The 21,436-nt window shown below is 42.2% G+C and overlaps 1 protein-coding gene across 2 annotated transcripts; it reads right to left on the bottom strand.

Annotated features, from left to right (window-relative positions):
• Positions 1 to 250: 250 nt before the first annotated feature.
• Positions 251 to 20,816, bottom strand: RHEBL1 (RHEB like 1). Of its 2 annotated transcripts, XR_004590538.3 has the most exons (9): positions 20,555 to 20,816; positions 15,415 to 15,486; positions 10,910 to 10,977; positions 10,268 to 10,350; positions 9,231 to 9,287; positions 7,647 to 7,694; positions 5,242 to 5,326; positions 2,658 to 4,133; positions 251 to 2,534 (listed from the first exon to the last, which is right to left on the bottom strand). XR_004590538.3 is itself a non-coding variant. In XM_034412563.3 (8 exons), exons 1-8 carry the CDS (start codon positions 20,604 to 20,606, stop codon positions 4,044 to 4,046), a joined length of 555 nt encoding a protein of 184 aa, XP_034268454.1. In that variant the 5' UTR covers positions 20,607 to 20,792; the 3' UTR covers positions 251 to 4,043. The 2 variants fall into 2 exon arrangements, 1 of the variants encoding a protein (XP_034268454.1); XM_034412563.3 differs by having other exon boundaries at positions 251 to 4,133; positions 20,555 to 20,792.
• Positions 20,817 to 21,436: the final 620 nt, after the last annotated feature.

The raw sequence follows: 21,436 nt of genomic DNA, 5'->3' as shown, positions 1-21,436 counted from the left end.
ATCAGAATGTACAGGCAGCCTTAATTAGGAGGCTGAAGCCATTAGGGAAAACAAGAGTTTAATTACAGAAACAAAGCAAAGCATGGAAACTCCCTCCCGGTCCTTTTTCTATTGTCTAATGCCATCCCACCCCGCTACCCAAATCATATTCTTGATTTCAATATAGAAATCTCATTTAAAATCTTGATTTGGTTTAATAGAGTATTTACACTGAAAGCGGGACAAGGTAAAATGGAAAGCTGACACGGTGTAAAGCAAGACACAAGCTCTGGCATCATCTTTATTTCCAGAATGCTTCTTACAATGCAACCTAAGCCTCATACTGATTTGCAAAACAAAAATATAGTTCCACCTTTACAGAAAGAGATGCTAGACCACATCGTACAGTAACTCCGATTGGGCCAGGGAACTGAGCAGGCCTGCATGGCAGCCATTTGAAGAGCTATATCTTACCAGTCATAAGAACACCTACAAGGCTGCCTTTCACTGACACAAAACTGACTAGATTCAGAAACACGTGGATTTATCAAATTCAATCTTGTACGATGCACTCCTGTTAATCACAAGTATACAGGACATGGCAGTGAAAGAGGTATAGATACCCATGTGACACAGCCTTTCCCAACTGTGTAAATTTCAGGTTTGCTGATAACGCTGTAATTCACAGCTAGCATTAACAGTTATTTCATAGGAAACATACTCTACATTTTCTTCATTAAAACGGCCCCAAGGGAACTGGCATTCAAAAGCATGACAGCTTTGTAACACTAGTTTCTAGGGCAGATAAAGAGGCTGAAGTTCACCCCGTTCAGGGCTTCCTCCAAAGAAGGCAAGCAACCATGTAACTTGCGTAACGGAGTTGTACCATACACCTCTTCAAACGGGCAATGGAAGCACTCCACAACTAAGTGAGCTTATAGAGGCAGCCTGAACTATTTTAAACATCTCCTCTGGGCCCTGAACTACACTTTCCAAGTGGGTGATATTGCTGGAAATAAGCCCTCAGCATCCAAATCCTTGAGAAAGCTGCTGGCTGGCAAAGCTGGCCAACATTCTGAATGGCAGAACCTGGATTTGGTAACACCCGTTTCCCCCCCCCCTTACCCTGCTTATTGCTTACCTCCCATCCCTCTCCTTAGCTGACTCACAATTTGAAAGCAAGGCTTCATGGGTGCAAGGAAAATTAAGCTCAAAACTCAGCTCCTGGAAAACGAAGCCTCGTTTGGAAAGTTCACTTTTAATTAGAAATCCTAAATCTGGCCAAGAAGTGCCTTCTCTCTGTTCCATGAAGAGAATTTGCCAATTTATTTTAGTTTATTGCAATGCGATTTGAGATATTTTGGCATGGAAATCCACGACTCTCTTCCTACTTAAACTGGCAGCCAGATTGCTACTTTTCTATCCAATAATATGTATAATACAATAATACAGGGGTTTGCTGAGATACTACATCACCATCTGGTTTAATGGGGGAAACGCTGCAGGATCCAGAGAATAAGATAGGTGAGATATTTCAACCCTAGCTGTAGTCTGTCGAAAAAGAATCAGGAGACAACAAAGATGTGGACAAAGTTGCATACATTTCCCTCTAGGGCTAGCAATAACAGGAGAAGGGAAGAAATCTGAAGTTAAGGTTTTTAGAATACAAAACAAGATCTGGGGAAAATAGTCAGCACTGTACAAATGGAGCAACAACACACAGAAACAGTAATTCCTGAAAGTCCCAATAAAATGCAAAAGAAATTCCTTATGAAATGGCCACCTACCAAGTATAGGGATCAGGTGGATTCATTCTGAGAGCAATAAATCTATTGGCTCAAAGCACTCATTCAAAAAAGCAATTTTTACAACGGAAGATAATGTACAAGGAGACTATTCCTCCCAAACCGGGATTTTCAACAATAATCTCATATCCATCCTTTCCTTTCCCTATCCATGCATCCAATTTCATTCTGAATACATAAAAGCATTCCTAGTGGCCTTGCATTCTTTAAAAGGCAGAAGCTTTTCCGAAAAACAGCATCACCGAAACGAACATATGCACTGGCACAACAAATTTTTTAAAAAAAAATTCATCCGGAAAATAGCTTTGTAGGGACTGCAGAAAAAGGTGAGGATGGCCAAAGGTTCAAGTCCCCTCAGCACAGAGTGCCAGCTTTTTGGCAGGAAGAACTATGAAAATATAAGATGTGCTTTTGATCAGACTATGGCTGCTAAGATGCACGTAACCTTGTGCAACATCAAAGCAATTCTCTCCCCACTTTTTCTAGATTAAAGTTTATTGTGCTTCACTGGAGAGCTCGTTTCCAAAGGCTCACCACCCTGCAGTCCATGAAGCTTAGGCACCCTCATTCCCTTCAGTGTCCAAAGCTCAGTTTCATCTGGAATCCCATTCCCAGCATTCAATGCAGTGCTTCAATGTGCCCGAGTCAACCAAAGACACCAAAGGAAAATCATAGGGATGCTGTTTAGGCTCAGACTAAGCATGTGATCAACAGAGAGACTGGCCATTTCCTAGACCAGGGGTCTCCAACCTTGGCAACTTTAAGCCTGGCGGACTTCAACTCCCAGAATTCCCCAGCCAGCTGGGGAATTCTGGGAGTTGAAATCTTCCAGTCTTAAAATTGCCAAGGTTGGAGACTCCTGTCTTAGACAACAAGAAACCACTTAAAAAGCTTCTTTTTTTCATTCTTATATATCTATCTACACAAACACATACACCTGTGTATGTATGTCACAATATTAAGCTAACATGCCTTATTCAAGGCAAAAGGCAGCTTCACAAAAGGGAAGTCAAAAACTGTTGAGTTTCAGCTCAAATTGCTCCTTCTTAGCTTTGCTTCTGCACCCTCAGCATGATCATGCAGCATTTCACAGGATTTTATAGAGAAATATTCATGAAAGCTGCCTCCCTTTCCAGTTTTTCCCCACCAAAGAACAATGAAATATATAATTCTATCCTGTAACTCAGCATTTCTCAAACTTGGCAATTTTAAGATGTGTGTTTTTCAACTGCAAAATTCCCCATCTTAATGATGCCAAGTTTTGAGAAACGCTGCTGCAACTTTTACAGTCCCTTTTACAGCTACCACCTTACAAACTCCTTTGCAGCATTTCATAAAGCCTCCAAAAAGAGGCCACAATTACAGGCAAGACATAGAAGCATTTGTTAAGCTTGGGCGCATCCATTTTGTATTGCTTTTTTAAAATATATATACTATTAAGCCAAATTAGATAGCTGCTATACAAAGAGGCTCAATGCAATTAGGACAGTGTTTAACGCACTGAAATGTAATGAAAGGTTCTCTCGTCCTCCACAAAAAATATCGTTCTTAATTAAGTTTATATTTATTTACATATAACCAAAGAAAAGTTGACTAAGCACTGCTAAGACCTCAGCCACATTGATTTCTAGCAAAGAAAAACCCAACTTTGGATCCAGGCTGCGGCATGAAATTTCACCCTGATTAAAAAAAATAAGGCCACGTGTTGCAAGAGCTACAACTGAAAACTGACGTACGCATCTGGGTCCAAGGCTCAGCGATCACCAAAACAAAACTATCAAAACAAAAGTACTGGTTCTTTAGCAGATCCCACTCGGAAAATGTTACATTCAGCTGCCTCTCTGTTACATTGAGTTGTGAACAGTTCCTTTTGTAAACAGGTGAGCTGATTGTAAATTCTGTTATAAATACACAGACGAGTCCCTATATAACAAATCATAACTAGATCCTATTGTGGCTCCCATTTCTGTAAACATTTGGCAATACGTTACACACACACACACACACATACATACATATATGTACAGGAAATACATACATGGATTGCTTCCAGCAAACTAATGTGCAAAACATGGCCGCCTCCCATGGAGGACCAGTGATGAGGTATAATTGTATCTGTGTGTGAGTTACCCGTAAGTTGGTTCAAGCCTGCTGACCAGGGTTCTAGGTAGCCACAACACCTGCCCTGAATTGGCCTGGGTCTGTGCTTTACCCCCACCTGTCCACTGCCTGAGCAGCATCAGATGGAGGAAAGCAGCATCACATTATGGTGCAATTGCGCTGTTCACCATAGGAATTGTCCACACGATCAATTTCTTCAATGACCTTTGTGAAGATACCTTGAGTCATCTGCAGGGAAGAAAGATGGTGTCAGAGTCACTCCAAAAGAAAAGTTTACAACTGGGTTTAAGAAGCAGCAGAGAACTTTTTATTTATTTGTATCCCGTCTTTGTTGTTTTTACCAATAACTTAAGGTGGCAAACATATCCAGCATACCTCCCTCCTCCTGTCTCTGGAGATTCTCAGTCATCCAGGTCATGGTTGTCCCAAAAGTGCTTTTTTCAAGAGGCAACTGGACTTTTTGGTTTTTCTTTGAAGACCTTTCGCTTCTCTTCCAAGAAGCTTCTTCAGTTCTGACTGGATAGTGGGGAATGGAAGGATTTATACTCCTTGCAGACAGCTGGTCATTTCCATTCTTTTAGAGAGTCTTTGAGGCTATCTGTGTCCTCAGGGTCATCTGAATAATGCAAATGGGTGTGAAGGTGTGAAGCCTTCCTGGAACTGTTGAAAAGAACTGTGTTGTAGACTGGAGATAGATATGTTGAGAGAGGGCTGTTCAATTTTGACACAGATGGCCTCTTTGACCATTCTTTCAAACCAGCGGTCCTCTCTGTCCAAAATGTATACTTTGCTGTCTTCAAGAGAGTGGCCTTTGTCTTTTAAATGCAAACGGACTGCTGAATCTTGTCCTGAGGGGTTTGTTCTCCTCTGTTGTGCCATGCATTTATGAAGTGGTCCAGTCCAAACAAGAAAGTCCAGCTGCCTCTTTAAAAAAGCACCTTTGGGACTCCCTTCTCTTGTTTTCCCCATAACAACAACACTGTGAGGTAAGTTGGGTTGAGAGAGAGTGACTGGCCCAAAGTCACCCAACCGGCTTTCATGGCAAAGGCAGGATTAGAACTCACCATCTCCCAGTTTCTAGCCTGGTGCCTTAACCACAATAGTCGTAACATTGCTGACCCCTTGTCACATTGACTGGTACTCTATTGCTGTACTATTTTGGTACAGCAAAAGTCTTAAGTTTCCCTCCTATTTTAAGGAGACAAATGAAGAGCAATCTCACTCCTTTCTCCATTAGAGGAGCTTTGATTGGCGAAATAATTACTAAAGAATATAATAAAATGGCTTTTAGATCTTATTCCCCATCCCTTTAATTTATGTGAAATCAGAGTCATACCTGGTTTTCTTTTGCTGAGGATTCCAAGAACACAGCACCCCATGAATCAGCAAGTTTCCGGCCTTCATCCGTCTTTACCTGACGACTAAAAATAAAGGAGTAATTAAAAAACAAAACCTCACCAAGACGGGATACTGTCATATTGCAGTCAACTTCGGGTTGTTGTTTTTTTTCCTATTTATTTATCAAACTTGTATGGTGCCCATCTCGCTAGACAACTCTATAATTTTTATGGACATATATATTATAACCACAATAGCAGTAGGTTATAATCTGATATACAGTATATAGGAAATTTGCACATGTACAATAGCTGTCTCTTTATTCTCATTGCAGTAGATTTCTTTTGTATTTTCTGTATTTTTTCCTTGCTTGTTTTCTTCTCTATATGTATCCTGGATTTATGTTAACATCTGTGCCCCAGTCATGTTGGTGACATGACCATGGAAGTGTCTTTGGACAGTGCTGTTGTGGCTCCGTTACCTGAGCCTGTGTTATCGGAAGGAGAAGGCTCCGAACATGAAGGAGAGGAGTTGGCCAGGCCTCCCTCTCCAGGACCCTCCTCTCTGGCAATGCCTCAGGTGTCTCCTGAAGGAGAAGAGATTGGCCAGGAGCCAGGTATCTCCTCGCAGTCGGACAGTTACGGAGATAAGTCTTGGCTGGATCCACGCCAGCGTCGGAGAGACAGGCGCGCACAGCAGAAGAAGAGGCGTGCCAGAGATTAGGCTGAGTCACTGGATCACACCCCACAGGGGATAAAAGGGGGTGAGGTGGCCATTCAGACTCTGTGACGGACAAAACAAAGTACTAGCGAGTCACATTGTATCTTTGAAACAACGTTATCTGCCTTGGATTTAATACGGACTGGATTTGACAATTCTTGAACTGTGTGTATCTTGTTTGGGTTTATCTGTCGGAGGAACAACCCCTCCCTCTGAGTAAAGTTCTTGGCAAGCAGCTACTGGGTTGCTGCCAATTCTCTTATCGGAAGAATTTGTTGTCTGCCAGTTTTATTTAACCCCTGGCTATCTGTTTATGTGCGTGTGTGAGACGGGGACAGAACAAATGCTGGCTCCCTCGGCTAGGAAACGGAGATGAGTCCTACCCCCTAGAGTCAGAAATGACTAGCCAGGGGAAACCTTTACTTTTACCTTTTTAGTTACCTGATATTGTTTGTTAAAATTTAATTAAAAAGAATCGCGGCATAAAGATCGTAACAGATCAACACTACAGCAGGACTTCCCTACGCTATTTTCTACTCAGCATAAGGGAGTTTGTAAATACCCAAGTCCTAGTCTTTCACTCAATGCTAATTTTCAAACATCCATAAGAATTGAGTTAAAAACAATGCAGAGATAGTGATTGTGGTGATTTATGGTAGATAAGAAGCCACTGAGAGTTAAATACAATAACAGATTGTTAACAGAGGGCTTTGAAGTTTAACTTTGCTATTGGTTCACCTGTTAACCAGTTTGTTTTTATACATAGCAGATAGATGACAGGTCAAATTGGTTGCAAATAAATGTAGAAGTTTATACATTTTGGGCTTCCTTCCTAAGGGATGGGGGAAACTAATATTGTTGCAATATATTTATCAGTATTCTACTAGAGTGGGTAATATACATAATGCATGTGTGTGTTTCTGCCTTTTTAATGCATATTTTCTTTTTAATATTTTGACTATTTTTGTTTTGTTAAAATTTATTTTTCTTTTTTTTAGTTTGTAGTTTACTTTAACTCTCTGAATAAAACAAAAATTTAAAAAAACAATATATCTAATTTTTTTCTCTAGAGTCAAGATTTGATGTAGATAAACTTTTCAGAAACACACAGCCCTATCCCTAAAGCACGATCCATCAGAGTTTATTATTATTTACAGAAGGGGCCAATTAAGATAAAATTCTTCTTTGGAATGGCAGGAATGTGGATGCAGCCATTGGTACATACAGTGTGCTATTCATAAAAGCAGAGAGAAAACATTTCTACCCAGGAATGTCAGTCGAAAGAAAGTATGTGAAAACTAATTTGAGAAAAAGATTATAAGGAAATCAAAGCACATCCTGAGAGAAGGCAGTGACAACCTTTGTTCTAAGCTTGCTTTTAAAAAAATGCCAGGAGAGATTAGAGGTGAGGGAATGTAAGAAGGAAGCCCATTTAGGAATAAGTAACTAAAACTAAATCACCCCACCCCCGTTCCTGTGCATTGCAATTATTTTGCAAGCGTGCTCCAAAACTTCCAAAATTCTTCCAGCCAGAGAGGCTGTCTGCTGTGATTCTAAAGCTCAGACTCCTTTATAGAAAGAAAAATGACTCTGTGATTACAGCCAATCTTTTAAAGAGACTGAAGCTATCTCTATTCTTATTTCTCAGCTATCATTTCTTAAGCAATAGACAAAAGTTCTTACCTTTCTAATGACAGATCAGCTTTATTGCCAACAAGCACTACAGGCATCCTGCCAAACAAAGGAAGAACATTTCTAAAAGTTGCTTCTTGTAATACTAAACAGAGAAGTCATCCTGCTTCACCCACAATTTCCATAGTTCTATCTAAGGGGGGTCGTTTGCTTGTAACTTAACGCAACAATTCTGCCTTTGGCTGGGATAGTTCTGAATTTTTGGTCGCAGGTATACCTTTCCTTGCATGGAGCTGCAATTGAAGGTATAGGTAGTCCTCGGCTTACTACCACAATTGGAGCCCAAATTTCTGTTGCTAACCAAGGCTGTTGTTAACTGAGTTGCACCAGATTTTGTGACTTTTTAGCCAAAGTGGTTAAATGAATCACTCCTATTGTTAAATTAATCACACGGTCATTAAGCAAATCCGGCTCCCCACAACCCTCCTATGCTTATCAGAGGCAGCCTCAGAAAGTCACAAACGGGGATCACATGGACCCAGGACATTGCAACCATCTTAAAATACATATGCAGGTTGCCAAGTGCCCTAATTCTGATCGTGTGGAGATGCTGCAACAGGGGCAAGAACAGATTGTAAGTCACTTGTTCCAGTCCAGTTGTAACATCAAACTGTCACTAAATGAATGATTGTCCCAAAGATGCTTTTTTTCAAGAGGCAACTGGACTTTATGGTTTTTCTTTGAAGAAGTTTCGCTTCTCATCCAAGAAGCTTCTTCAGCTCTTGGATGAGAAGTGAAAAGTCTTCAAAGAAAAACCAGAAAGTCCAGTTGCCTCTTGAAAAAGCACCTTTGGGACAACCAGCACCTGGATGACTGAGAATCTCCTCAGACATTTAAACTAAATGATTGTAAATTGAGGAAAACCTGCATTTTCCAATAAATCCTTTCCTATACCTTAAATGAAAATACTTTTAAAAAATACACCCGTCATGTTACATGTTCTACGCTTACTCCCTGGTTTAATGTTTCACAACCTCTGCACGTTATAAGACATGCAGACTTTAGCTCCCAGAATTCCCCAGCTAGCAGGCTGCCTGGGGAATTTTGGAAGTTGAAGTTCATGCATCTGCAATTTGCAGAGGTTCTGAAACACTAGCACAGAGCTGTCAAACTCGCGGCCCACAGGCTGGTTGTGTCATGTGCTGGCCCCACCCCCGCCCGGTTTAGCGAGGGGGGGGGAAAGTGCTGATATATCAAGTGACGATGCCGTGACGACGCGAGTTTGACACCCCTGCACCAGAGAGAGAAATGCTGTCTAAACATGCTCAGAGGAATCCAGTTATCTATTGGTATCACTACATTCTAGGCAAAACCTTTGTGGTTTTTTTGTAATCCTAAAAAGTGTCATCATTTAGATAGAGGTGGCTTATTGTACTAATGTTGTTCAGTATGGAATCTATTTCTGGGAGAGAATTTGGAGTACACTGATTAACATTTCCCAATGTTTACACAGATATGGTAAGCCACTGAACCCTTCCCTACCCCATCCTTTCAGGCAAGAGTTCCCTAGTAATATGCTTGAACATCTTGCCCTAAGTGTTGCATTCCTTCCTGACCTGCCATGTTAATGTTTACCTTGTCTTCCCTCTGCTTTCGTGTAACTTGCTGTGCAGAGACTTCACCACCTGAAAACTGGGAAAGGCAAGAAAGAAGATTCTATCTTTAGTGTGAGCCAAGGATTGTTAAAAAACGTTTTAAAACATTATCCCCAAAATGCCCCTTAAAGATAGGAAGCCATTCACCAGAAAAATATAGTGTGTATCTGAATGCTTTTGATTAGAAGAATACAAAACAAAATGCTAAACAAGCATTTCAAGGTGACTCAAAAACAAGACAGGATGGTATATGAAGACAATATTCCAGTTAAGACAAACCAGGGCTTAGAGAGACTAATAAGGCTATTGTTCCAAGCCTTTAATGTCTTTCCCAAACCCATTTTTGTGGTCTTGCAAATACAGGTAGTCTTCAACTCACGACAACTGGGCCCAAAATTCCCGTTGCTAAGCAAGATAGTTGTTAAATGAGTTTCGACCCATTTTACGACTTCTTGCCAGAGTTGTTAAGTTAGTAACACGGTTGTTGAATGCATTTGGCTTCCCCCATCAAGTTTGTTTGTCAGGAGGTCACAAAGGGTGATCCCATGACCACGGGGCACTGCAATCATCATAAATACATGCTAGTTGCCAAGAGCCCAAATTTTGATCATCTGACTATGGGGATGTCATGAGTGTGAAAAATGGTCATAAGTCACTTTTTTCAGTGCCCTTGTAATTTTGAACAATCACTAAACCAATGGTTATAAACCAAGGACTATCTGTATTAAGGGAAGGACTTCATTGTTTCAAGACCCTTACAGAATTCAGGCAATTCCAGGGGTGGGTTCTACTTATCTTTACTACCGGTTTGCAACGGGAGTGCGCGCACTTCTGCGCATGCGCAGATCACCCATGATGACGTCATGGCGGGTGGGCGGAGCCTCCCACCAGTTTTACTGCCGGTTCTATAGAACCAGACCGAATCGGGAGCAACCCACCACTGGGCAATTCCCTTGTTTTCATCAGGACCTCATTGTCCAACTGCCTTGTAATCAGGCTCTATCTGTGCCCTCTTACCTTCTGAGAGAAGTGACAGAATAGACCAGCACGTAGCCATGGATGCCAATGATAAACGAGTGAGGCAAGATCGTGTATTCATCCTGGACAAAAAAAAAAAAAAAAAAACCCAGAAGAAAAGTCTCTATCACTCTATGACAGGGCCCTCAATCCCTGTTAGGAATTGGGGTGCACAGCTATAAGTGAATGGTGGGCAAGCAAGCGAAACCGAAACCATCTCCCTCCCTCCCAGTGCACGGAAAAAATTGTCTTCCACAAAACCAGTCTCTAGGGCCAAAAAAAATTGGGTTCCGCTGCTCTATGAGATCGGTGAAAGATACCAACTAGGGGGAATTTTTAATTCAGGAACAGATCATTTCTAATGCCGAGTGCATATATGCTTTTCTGAATAAGTAGTTTGTGAAAGCGGAGTTTTAAGTCAGCGGATATTGAAGCTCTGGGGTGATTTCTTGACACTCAAGGGACATTAGCGAAGTTCAGATTGATGAACCCTAAAGAGACATCATCCACCACCCACCCCAACTACAACTCCCAAGCCGGCACATTAAGATGCAAGCCGTTTTATCTCTTGTGACAGATGATGGGCAGAGAAGGCCATACTCCCATTTGTATGTGAAATGATGGGGAAAAAAAAGAAATTACCTGTCCCGCAGTGTCCACAAGCTGCAAGTGGAATTCATCTTTTCCCACCATCAACATTTTGTTGTAAGCTTAAAACAAAAGAGAAGGAAGAAAGTAGATGATACAGATGTTACTTGAGCCTTTCAGATTCCTTCCTAAAATCCAGCAACATCCTGAGTTTCTCTGCACTCGAGTCATTTTGATTTTGTTGTCTCTGTTTTTTCTTCGGTCAGAGCCAGTCTTGGCCTTGAACTACAGGTAGTCCTTGACTTATGATCAGTTGTTTAGCAATCTGTGGGGTCCTTGGTGCTCTCTGAGCGTGGTGGTTTTCTCTCAGATGTTCCATTACCAAACTAGGTAACATCATCAGTGCTAGAAGGGAGTGGTGTTTGTTCTCATTTTTGCCTACTAGCAGTTTACCCTATCAATGTTGGTGGGAGTGTTCTTGGTGGTTCCTTGATTGGTTAACAATTGTTTGAAGTTATGATGGCCTCAGGAGGGTTGCTTTATAAAGGGACTTCTATCATAAAATGTTATACTTATCCTACTTACGGTCACACGACCACATTTCAAGCACTTGGTGACCTGTTCGCACTTATGGCCGGTTGCCATCCACAATCATGTGATCATCATTTACAATCTTCCCTGCTGGCTTCCCCAAAAGGTCAATGGAGAAGCCAGCAGAGGAGGTTATAAGCTGCTGCCACCTGCTGAGAGAACTCCCTGGGGATTAGATGCAAGAACTGCCAGACGAGGGGAGCCGATATCCTTAAATCATGAAGATTGTAGCTCCATTTCTGCACCTGGCAGAAGGGGTTCCCTTCCGTGCACGAAGGGAAGCTGAACTTCTCCTTTAGGTTGCAGAAATGGGACTTAAGATCACTCTCTCCACTCAGTTACACTTGGAATGCTTTGTAGAGTTACAGGTCCAAGCAACCTGTGTAAATTGGAAGAGCTTTCCAAATAATTGCAAGAATGGCACCCAGTTGCAGAATAGCATGAGATGGCTTTTGGAGGAGGGTTGTGCCTAGCATCATCTGCGTGCACGCAACAGCACTTAGAGAACAACACAAATTTAAGTGGAGCAATTTACGCACATTGCTGGGTCCTAAAGCCAGCCTGGTCTGTGGCATCTTTGCACATACCAGCACACCCTGGTAACCAGCCAAAGTCTCCCAGCCCATGGAAAACCTTTGTACACTAATGAGGCCGTAACCGGTGGAAGTCTCTCTTGCTTCATAGCAGTTTTTCACAATTTGATGAGTCTTGTATCTTGTAATTGGCTGATTCTTCCAGGGTCTTGTGGGTCAGGGAACAGGTTGGGGTCACCAGGGCCTCCTCCAGTTCTTGAGGGAACCCTCTGCTCCACTTTACAACCACAACTGGGAGAGCTATGATTGCGGTTGAGTGAAATGGTCACATGAATGTCTCACTTAATGACCACTTCACTCAACAGTTGAGATTCCAGTCCCAATTTTGGTCATAAGTCGAAGACTACCTGTAGGCTTGACAGCTTTTTCCTTCCCCAAGGTCTGCGCTGATTCTGTTTTCTACAACCAATATCAGACTGGGGGAAGCTAGCAGCACTTTCTTCCAATGAGGCCCATTGGAAGGAAATCTCTCATCCAACAGAGGCACTCAAAAGACAGCAAGCAAGCAAATAAACAAACAAACAAACAAACAGCAATTAAGAGTGTTTTGTTAATACTTCTTGCTGTTTTACCTGCCAAAGCAATTGTCCTGCAGTTATTGTTTGCAAAGTATGGTAGAAATCAGCTACGTTTAGTTGTAGCTGATGTTTCCAAAATTGGCGAAGCAATTGCAATAAATCTTCAGCAGAAACCGACATGACAATTTGTCAGCTGTAAGAATTTATATCGGCAAGGAAGAAGGTCCACACATTCTGGTGGCACAGTGAAATGATGGGGCAATTGTCTAGCACCTCCAGACGCCAGAGGGTGTTCCATTTAATTAAAATTAAAGGAGCTTGAGTGACATACACAAGGGTTTGGAGGAGCTACTGTAATGCAACAGGTATTGCAAACTTGGGTAAATGTATTGTTTATAGGAAGCAGAGGAACAAAATTACAATGTGGTGCTCTATTCAGTGGAGAAGCAGCTAATGGAACTGAAGAATGCTTTTACTATATCCCTGATATAATGTATATGTATAAATAATGTTCAATTTATGAGAAATTATTGGGCAAATGTATACACGCAACGACTCTTTTAACAATTTATTGCTAAATTAGCTGTGCTCCAGTAAACGCTTTCATTAGTTAAACCTTCCCCTTTCCACGTGTGATTGTTGCCTTAAGCCTCGAGAAACTAAATTAACTATTTCTGCAGACAGAACAACAGATTTATAAGCAAACCTGCTTTCTAACCACCTAAATTTGTTCTTTGAATAAAATGGGCGGGAAGGGCAACCCCCTACAAAAACAGGAAAGGACTGGTGTGCAGGGGAAAAGGTTTGTGGCAAAGCAGGAAATGAGTGCAGAGGTACTACTGAATCTTTGTTAATCGAAAGAAAACAAATACTCAGAAATGTTTTAAAACTCTGCTCCAAAAAGACTTATTTTTTTTCTGATTTTTTAGTCTCAGCAATCAAAATTAGTTCATACTCAGAACTGTGCTTAAGTCAACATGTCTGTAATTTTATGTTTGACTCTGCTCAAAATTGTTTTGATCGGGCAGGAAGAGAAAAGGTTCTTCTTTCCTATGTACTGGACTCTAAGAACTTAAACATCTGGAAGATGCAGGGGGGTTTGGCAGCAGGGGCGAAATGCTACCGGTTCAGACCAGTTAGGCCGAACTGGTAGCAATGGCGGCGGGTGGTTCGGAGACCCAGTAGCAATGGCAGCGCGAGGCTCCACCTGCCTGCCTGGTTGTTGTTACTTCCTGGTTTTAACCAGGAAGTAACCTGTTTTTTTACTCTCTGTGCATGTACCAAAGGGTTTGCGCATGCGCAGAGGGTCCACACGCATGCGCTCGAGCAGAGCAACTGCGAATGGCGCGTGCACTTCCGAACCGGTGAGGAAGGTAAGTAGATTTCACCTCTACTTGGCAGAAGAATAAAAGGATAGAACATGTGCTATTTCTCAGTGATCAGTACCAGACTGTCCCCAAAGATTAAGAGAATGCATTTTGATCTCTCTTTTGAGGACATCTTACTGAGCATACATCGGCTGTCCTAGGCCACTAAGTTCACTCTGCTTACTTCCAAGTTAACGGATACAGGCCCAGACAGTAATTCCTGCTCAATGAAATAATGTCTGAATGACTAAACAAAAGCTGCCCTCCTTTTAAATATCCCATCATGGTCTTCCCCAAGTCTCCCTTCCATAGTCCCAGCCACCTGGAAATCTGAGATCTATACTTCCAACACATCTGGAAGGCATCCAGTTATGGAAAGTTACTTTAATAGTATGAATCACAATTTCTAATTGTAATAGGAACAGTCATGGAATATGATAACAGTTGCCATTACAGTATTATGCGGCATTCTGAGATGGTTGGGTATTCTTAAGGGAGATTGGAAAGACCAAAAATAAAAAAAGCATCTCCATCATTCTTAAATGCTCTAAACATATTTTTTGCTTTAACCACGTCAAAACATCATGAACTCATCATCTGCAGAACCTGCAGCTCTGGAAACTTCTGTCTTGCGAATTGCAAGACAGACCAGGAAAATTTCCTGCAATCAATAGAAGGAAGATGTGGTATGAATGGGTAGCGGTATAAGTGGCTACAGACTCTGGTGCTGAAAAGCCCGGATATAAGTAGTATACATAGTTTGAATATAAAACCTTGGGAGGGGTTCCATTGTTTAAGACATAAACAGAGCTTCTCATTTTTTCTTTTCTCTTGTTCACTACCACTGGTTTTCCTTTCATCTCCACTCATATGCATTTTTCCCCTTCCCTTTGCCAAACCACTATATCTCTTCTCTTATCCCATCTCAGGATGTTTTACTTCGTTTACGGTCTCAGCTGGAAGGAGATCCCACAATCAACTTTATAATTGGGACATCTTATTTTATAAACAATTAAAGAATTGTTAATTCACTGTATCTATACTTATTTTGAATCCCGGCTTTCATTTATGGAGAACAGATGCTGACAGATATAAATATGCATGTACAGTATATCTGTATCTGTACATATGCATATTAAGTATGCTGGAACCATTTACTGGGAGAAGGAATCTTGAGGATTGGATTTAGCTGGAGATGACAATAGTAAGGTAAGAAGGAACGGAAGTGAGGCATACAGAGGATATGTGTATTTCTCCCTGTTTATTAACCCTTTGGGGATCAGGGTCATCTTCCTTTCAAGCAAACACAACACTAACATGAATATCTTTTCTTTAAACTTGCCAATACAGCTTTCCTTGGCATGGAATCGAGGTTACATAAGCCAACATTATTATTGATCAAGCCTTACACCTCTCTCCAATATATTTTCTTCCCAGTAAAGAAGAGGAGAGACATATATCTATTAAAAGCAGAGCAATAGCACACTTACTGCTTTCCACAGTGGGGTCATAGCATTCCAGAAATTCCCCATCAATGAACTGGTGAGCAAGAGATGTCTTACCTGAAGAGAAAAGATGGCAAAAGGAATTATTGCTGTGGAGATTTATTGGCGATGAAGAATATAATTTAAAACAATAGAAAACATTTATATCACCCTGATCACAGCAATTAAAACTGCCCTGTTCAGGGTAACAGGATAAAACTGCAAGTATTAAGATTAACATACCCAAAAGGGAGAATTAAATAAAACATTGTTTACATTCCATACCAGATTTGAGGGTCTGCCATGAATAGGCTTTTTTTTAAAAAAAAATAAAAAATCTCTACTAGAAGCATGTTCGCTCTGCACCCTACAGCTTTTGAATTTCATGACTTTGTGGTCCCATTGTTTAAAATCAGAAGTGTGAAGGAGTGAGGACAGGAATAAACACAATTTTACCTATTAAATGATACAAACTGCCTGCATCTGATAAAATGGGCCCCAAGAGTGTTCAAGTGGTGACCAATCTGGAACTATTGGAACAATTCTTTTTAAGTGTTTTTGTTTTGTTTATCGTTTTAATTAATGGGGCCAAATTTATATATATATTTTTAACTGTATTTTAATATTTGTATTTGATGTTTTTACTTGGCTGTTCACCGCCCTGAGTCCTCAGGGAGAAGGGCGGTATACAAATTCAAAATAAAATAAAATAAAATAAAATATTGGGATTATCTGAATGACAAGAGACTTCTGATTATCATTCTTTAAGTACTGTGATTCCTTCTCCTGGGCCTAAGTTACACTACTGGAATACAATACTTGGGACAACTACAGTAATAGTAGTTCTGCAGTCAAACCTCTGGGCTTTTCTCATTTCTGATACTCTAAATAAATTTAAATTTGATTTTTAAATCTTATTAAACACGCATGCTACCCATCCTTCAATGACTCAGGTTGGCTCACAACATAGCAAAAAAAAAATTACAGTAAACTTAATCAAAGATAGAGCTGTGTCTTATAATTGTACTGTATCAACCCAATGAAGGTAAGGAATTTCTTTTTCCAATGGCAAGCCATCAATATCACAGTGACTTGAAATTTCATACCATCTACCGTGTTTCCCCGAAAATAAGACCCTGTCTTATATTTTTTTGAATCCCGAAATAAGCGCTTGGTCTTATTTTCGGGGATGTCTTATTATTTTGGGGCACGTGAAGGAAACCAGAGGAAATGGCAGGGACCTGCTGCGCATGCATTTAAATATTTTCAGGGAGGGCTTATTTTCGGGGGGGGGGTTTAATTTTAGTGCATGTGCTCAAAAGCCCGATTGGGCTTATTATCAGGGGATGTCTTATTTTAGGGGAAACAGGGTATAATGATACATTTTTTGACTGATAACATCCTCCCCTCTAATTTCTCTTAGGAAGCACTTAAACTATCCTGTCATATCATGAATTATATTTGGAACTTCAATCTTGGAAGATTTAACATCAAAATAAGTATGAAGGATATGTTGAACAGTTTTGAGATATGCTTGGGTATATTTCGAATATTGATCTCTCTTTGGTAATAAATAAGTACCCTACTGTACAGTCAGTGGTGGGTTTCACTTACCTTTGCTACCCGTTCGCTTCTGCGCATGCGCAGAGTGTATTTGATGACATCCAGGTGGGTGGGCGGAGCCTCCCGCTGCCACTACTACTGGTTCACCCAAACCGGGGCGAACTGGTAGCAACCCACCACTGTGTACAGTGCTGCATACCAGTATTGTATTTGAATATACCTAAGCAGTCTGTGCTGCTCTCTCACTGGAAAATTAGTTTTGGACACACCATAGTGAATACAGGTAGGTCAGGTTTATGTAGCATGCTAAATTCAAATCCCAGATTAATAAATACAACTGAATTCACTATATGGTATTGTTTATTAGATTTTTATCAGGCATTTATTCTTTTATAAGTAACCCAAGGCAACAAACATTCCTAATACTTCTTCCTTCTCCTATTTTGCTCACAACAATCCTGTGAGGTGGGTTAAATTGAGAGAATATGGCTGGCCCAAGTCACCCAGCCAGCTTTCATGCCTAAGGTGGGACTAAATTCAGCCTCCTGGTTTCTCTTACCATGATATCCTAGTTCACACAAGACCACAGCTAGGATCTGATATTAAACCACAAACTATCTTAACTTTGCTTTATCCTCAGCTAGCAAATCCACGAAACAAAATAGCTCTGACAATTAATGTTCTACCTAAATAAGGTTGTAATGGTGAAGATCCAATGTCTGCTCATGAACTGCAATGGATCAGGATTTTTTTAAAAAAACATTAGCAACAAAGGACACATTCATAATTCATAAGTCTTCAGACTATATTTATGGTTAAGGATGAGGAAGAAAGTAAATCCCAATATTACTTCCTCAGTGTCATTGTTGTATACAAGTACAAGCCCTTCAGATTTGATTTAGAGGTCTGCAGAAGCCAAAGGAGCATAAACTTATTTGTGACTCATTTAAAGCAGCCCTGTCTGTTTGGATAGCCACTAAGGGAATGTTTCCAGGAAATAACCGTGGGGGCTTTTCTACCGCCATTCATTCCAATGCCCCTCTTCTCAATCAAATCAGCAGCTCTCCCTACTCCTAACAGCTGATCACAGTTTTGCTATCCATCACTGTAATTTAGCCAACAGTTTCCAGCTGTAGATACCAAGAGACCATCAGGAGAAGACAAGTATATTTTCAAAGCTTAGTCACACTTAGCCAAGGAACTGTTTAGGAAGATTCACAACAGCTGAATTTAGAATGTTGCTCTTGGCAACCTGTTCCTCTACCATATTAAGCTACTTGGCTCAGATGCACATCTTAATGTGTGGAGCATGTACAAAATACAAAGAAATCAGAGTATTCAATTTCTAGCTAACCATACCAAACTTAGTATTTATATTATAAGCTTCCTTTTAGGATATCAGTGCATTATTTTAAATCTCTACACTCTGCAGCAAGCTACGATGCTGTGCTCTTGCATTTTTTTTCAGTTGCAGTAACGATTAATGAGTTGCCTAAAATTTGAGAATAAGCATAGTAATGTTATTATTATAAGTTAGAAAGAATTGAGATTTTTTTTCTTAGGTATGAACTTTATTGAATTATTTTAACCCAGATATTGTCTTCCAGACTGACCTTATTTCACAAAATTATTTTAAAAGGGGGGGGCCTACCCTGGGCTCCTGTAGCAAACATGACATAGACATACAATAGTTGATGTATACTTATTCCATCAATCTCTGCTTATACACATAACTAGCAAAAACATGACAGCATCCTCAGAAAGGGCCAATGTACAATTAAATATGTTTGCAATTCAAATTCTTAGCCCAAATGTGAAGTGTTTTCTTTTGCAATAACTCACAACAGCAGTTCTGATATCTCAGTCCCCGTTATGATCTGTTCAAAGAAGGCACAGATGGTTGATTAATCAACCAAGTGTATACATTACAGCTCAATATACACATCACTTTTTAACAGGGTCCATAAGTTAGGCATCCATTAGGGCAGGAGGGGCAAAAATCTCCTTTTCAAGCACCTTTTCATACTAGAGGTACCCAGATGACTCTTTCACATAATCACTTAAAAAGGGGGGAAAAGCTGTTGCAAAATTAATCCAAGGAAACAAATGATTTCACTATCCAGACACCCATGAATAACCTTTGTCCTCTGCTCATTTCCTCCCACTGCACATGGATTAATAGAAAACATAGCCCGGGTGACTCCTTGCATTTCTCTTCAGGGGAAGGAGATCAGATGGGTTGGGAATTGGGTAGGCACAAATAGCTCCCTGAGGACAAACTAGTAAAGGTCAGGAAATAGCTGCCCACTACTTACAAGTTTTGCCTACTCATGTGCTACTAATGCTAAACCTTGGCCCGAAGAGCAGAAAATCTATCTCTAGAGATGTTTAAAAATAAGTTGTTCATTAATAAGAAGAGCAGCACTGGATACAAGCATGTGCATTGTTCAGTCACATTCCTCCCAATTAATTCCACTCCCTCCCCCAAAGTCTTTATCTATAGGTTTCTCCAAGAATGCAAAGCAGGGCAGCGGTGGCTTTGTCAGGAACCTTTTACACCTCTCCCCTACTTTTTCATCAGGCAAATTTCCACCTTTTTAACAACTGATCCGCACAAGGGCGGCAGAGAGATATAAATTATCTATATATAAAGTTCAAGCTCAGAGACAGGAAATCCACCAAGCAAGGGAGCATAGCCTATATATACTTAAACCTATACCTAAGTCAGAGAGTATCATTTCATCAGAGAGCTGTATTGCCTACTTGACCGGATCTTTCCACGAGTATTATTAATTCTGGGCAATTTAGAAGAGCCAAGTTAATCAGGGTTTATCCGATCTAGGCTTCAACGTCTCCGAATCACCTCTTTGAAATCAAAAGAGCACGCCCTATTGTGGCGGCCAAAATATGGATGCTCGGATATGCACAGTACTCTTTTTATTACTCCCCTTGCAACCAGAGCCCCCACCCCTTCGCAGTTCAACCAGACAACAATAAGACCGCTCCAAAGTCGCCGCATCCGGATCCCACTCCCAAGGTGCGAGGGTTGCCTCCGGCTTAGTATCTTCCGCGACTTCACACGCGCAACCCGTTGCTCTTCGCGCCGCGCCCAGCAACCGGGGCAACCAAAGGTGGGAATCTCCCCGGCGTTCTTGGCGCTCGCCCGGCTCCCATCCATCCATCCATCCATCCATCGCCCTCGCCTGCAAACTCCCGCCCCGCTCCCGCCTCTCCGCCGGGCAACCCCTTCCAGACTTGCTGAGCTCAAGGAACGGCGCAAACCCCCGCCGCCCTTCCCCTCGCTCGCCCCCCCACCCCACCCCACCCTCTTTCCTCCCAGGCATCGCTTCGGCGTGTGCCCAAAGCCCGCGCCCGCCCGGCTCCCTTTTCCACAGCGCTCACTTTGTTCCCCGCCCGAACTTCCACCAACTCTCCCCAGTCCACGCCCGGGTCCTCCCGGCCCTGCGCCCGACTCTCCGGGAGCCCGTTGGCAAGAGAGCAGCCGCCCGGCACCTCTTGCCACGTGGTGCCCGCCCAGCGGACAACCACCACCCCTCCTCCGGCCGGGCAGAGCGCCACTCACCGACCGAGCGGTATCCCAGGATCACGACCTTTCGGTAGCGCACGAACGGCATTGCCCAACAGCGGCTCCGAGGCCAACCGAGAGCGCTGGGGCCCCCGGGGGGGTGGAAAGAAGGGTAGTAGTAGTAGTAGCAGCGGAGGGGAGGGGGGAGAGGAGAGGAAAAGGGTGGGTACCGCAAGGCGGGCGGGCCGAGCGATAAAAAAGAGCCCGCCCGACTAGAGCCGGGAGGACGCCGCGACTACAAACGCCCACGTGACCAAAACACTGGCCTTAGAGCCGCCGCTTCTGATTGGCCCGGGGCAGGGAGGCGCGTGCGCCTTGCCGACTTCTCGCTCCCATTCATGAAAAGTGCGAGCGGCTAGAATGGAGAAGCCGCGTGGGTTCCAAACATACAACTGAGTGTAAAGCGCGCGCCTTCCCCGACTCCGCGCGCGCGCGCCCGCCCTTGTTTTGCTTCTCGGGCGGAGGAAGAAAAAAAGACGTCGGAGGTTCTTGCGCTAAAACTTAAGCCTGGCTTGGCTTCGGTTTGCGCCGCACGTGTCTTGCTTTGGGCGTGGACGCCGGACGAACGTATGTGAAATTTAAATCCCGAATAAAAATGCGCAGCGAGTTTCTTTCGGCCATGTGCTCGGATTCTCCCCGATTGTCTTTTCCCTTTTGTGGCTGAGCACGCCGACCCCGCTCCCCCGGCTCTTCGAACCTCTCAATAAGCGGTCCGAATCTATAAACCCATCTAAGCCAAATGAGTTAATTCTACAATCCTAAAGATGTGAATGGGAGAGGGAAGCGCTGCCTGAAATCGAAGCCCTCTGGTTCACGTGCCTTAAAAAATCGGATCGTTCTGAAGCAGCAACAGCGCAAGATCAAGAAGTCGGGGAAAAT

Source organism: Pantherophis guttatus, chromosome 2, assembly GCF_059756535.1.
Source record: "Pantherophis guttatus breed Tessera chromosome 2, ASM5975653v1, whole genome shotgun sequence".
In the NCBI taxonomy this organism is placed as follows: domain Eukaryota; kingdom Metazoa; phylum Chordata; class Lepidosauria; order Squamata; family Colubridae; genus Pantherophis; species Pantherophis guttatus.
This window is presented reverse-complemented; position numbering and strand designations above follow the sequence as displayed.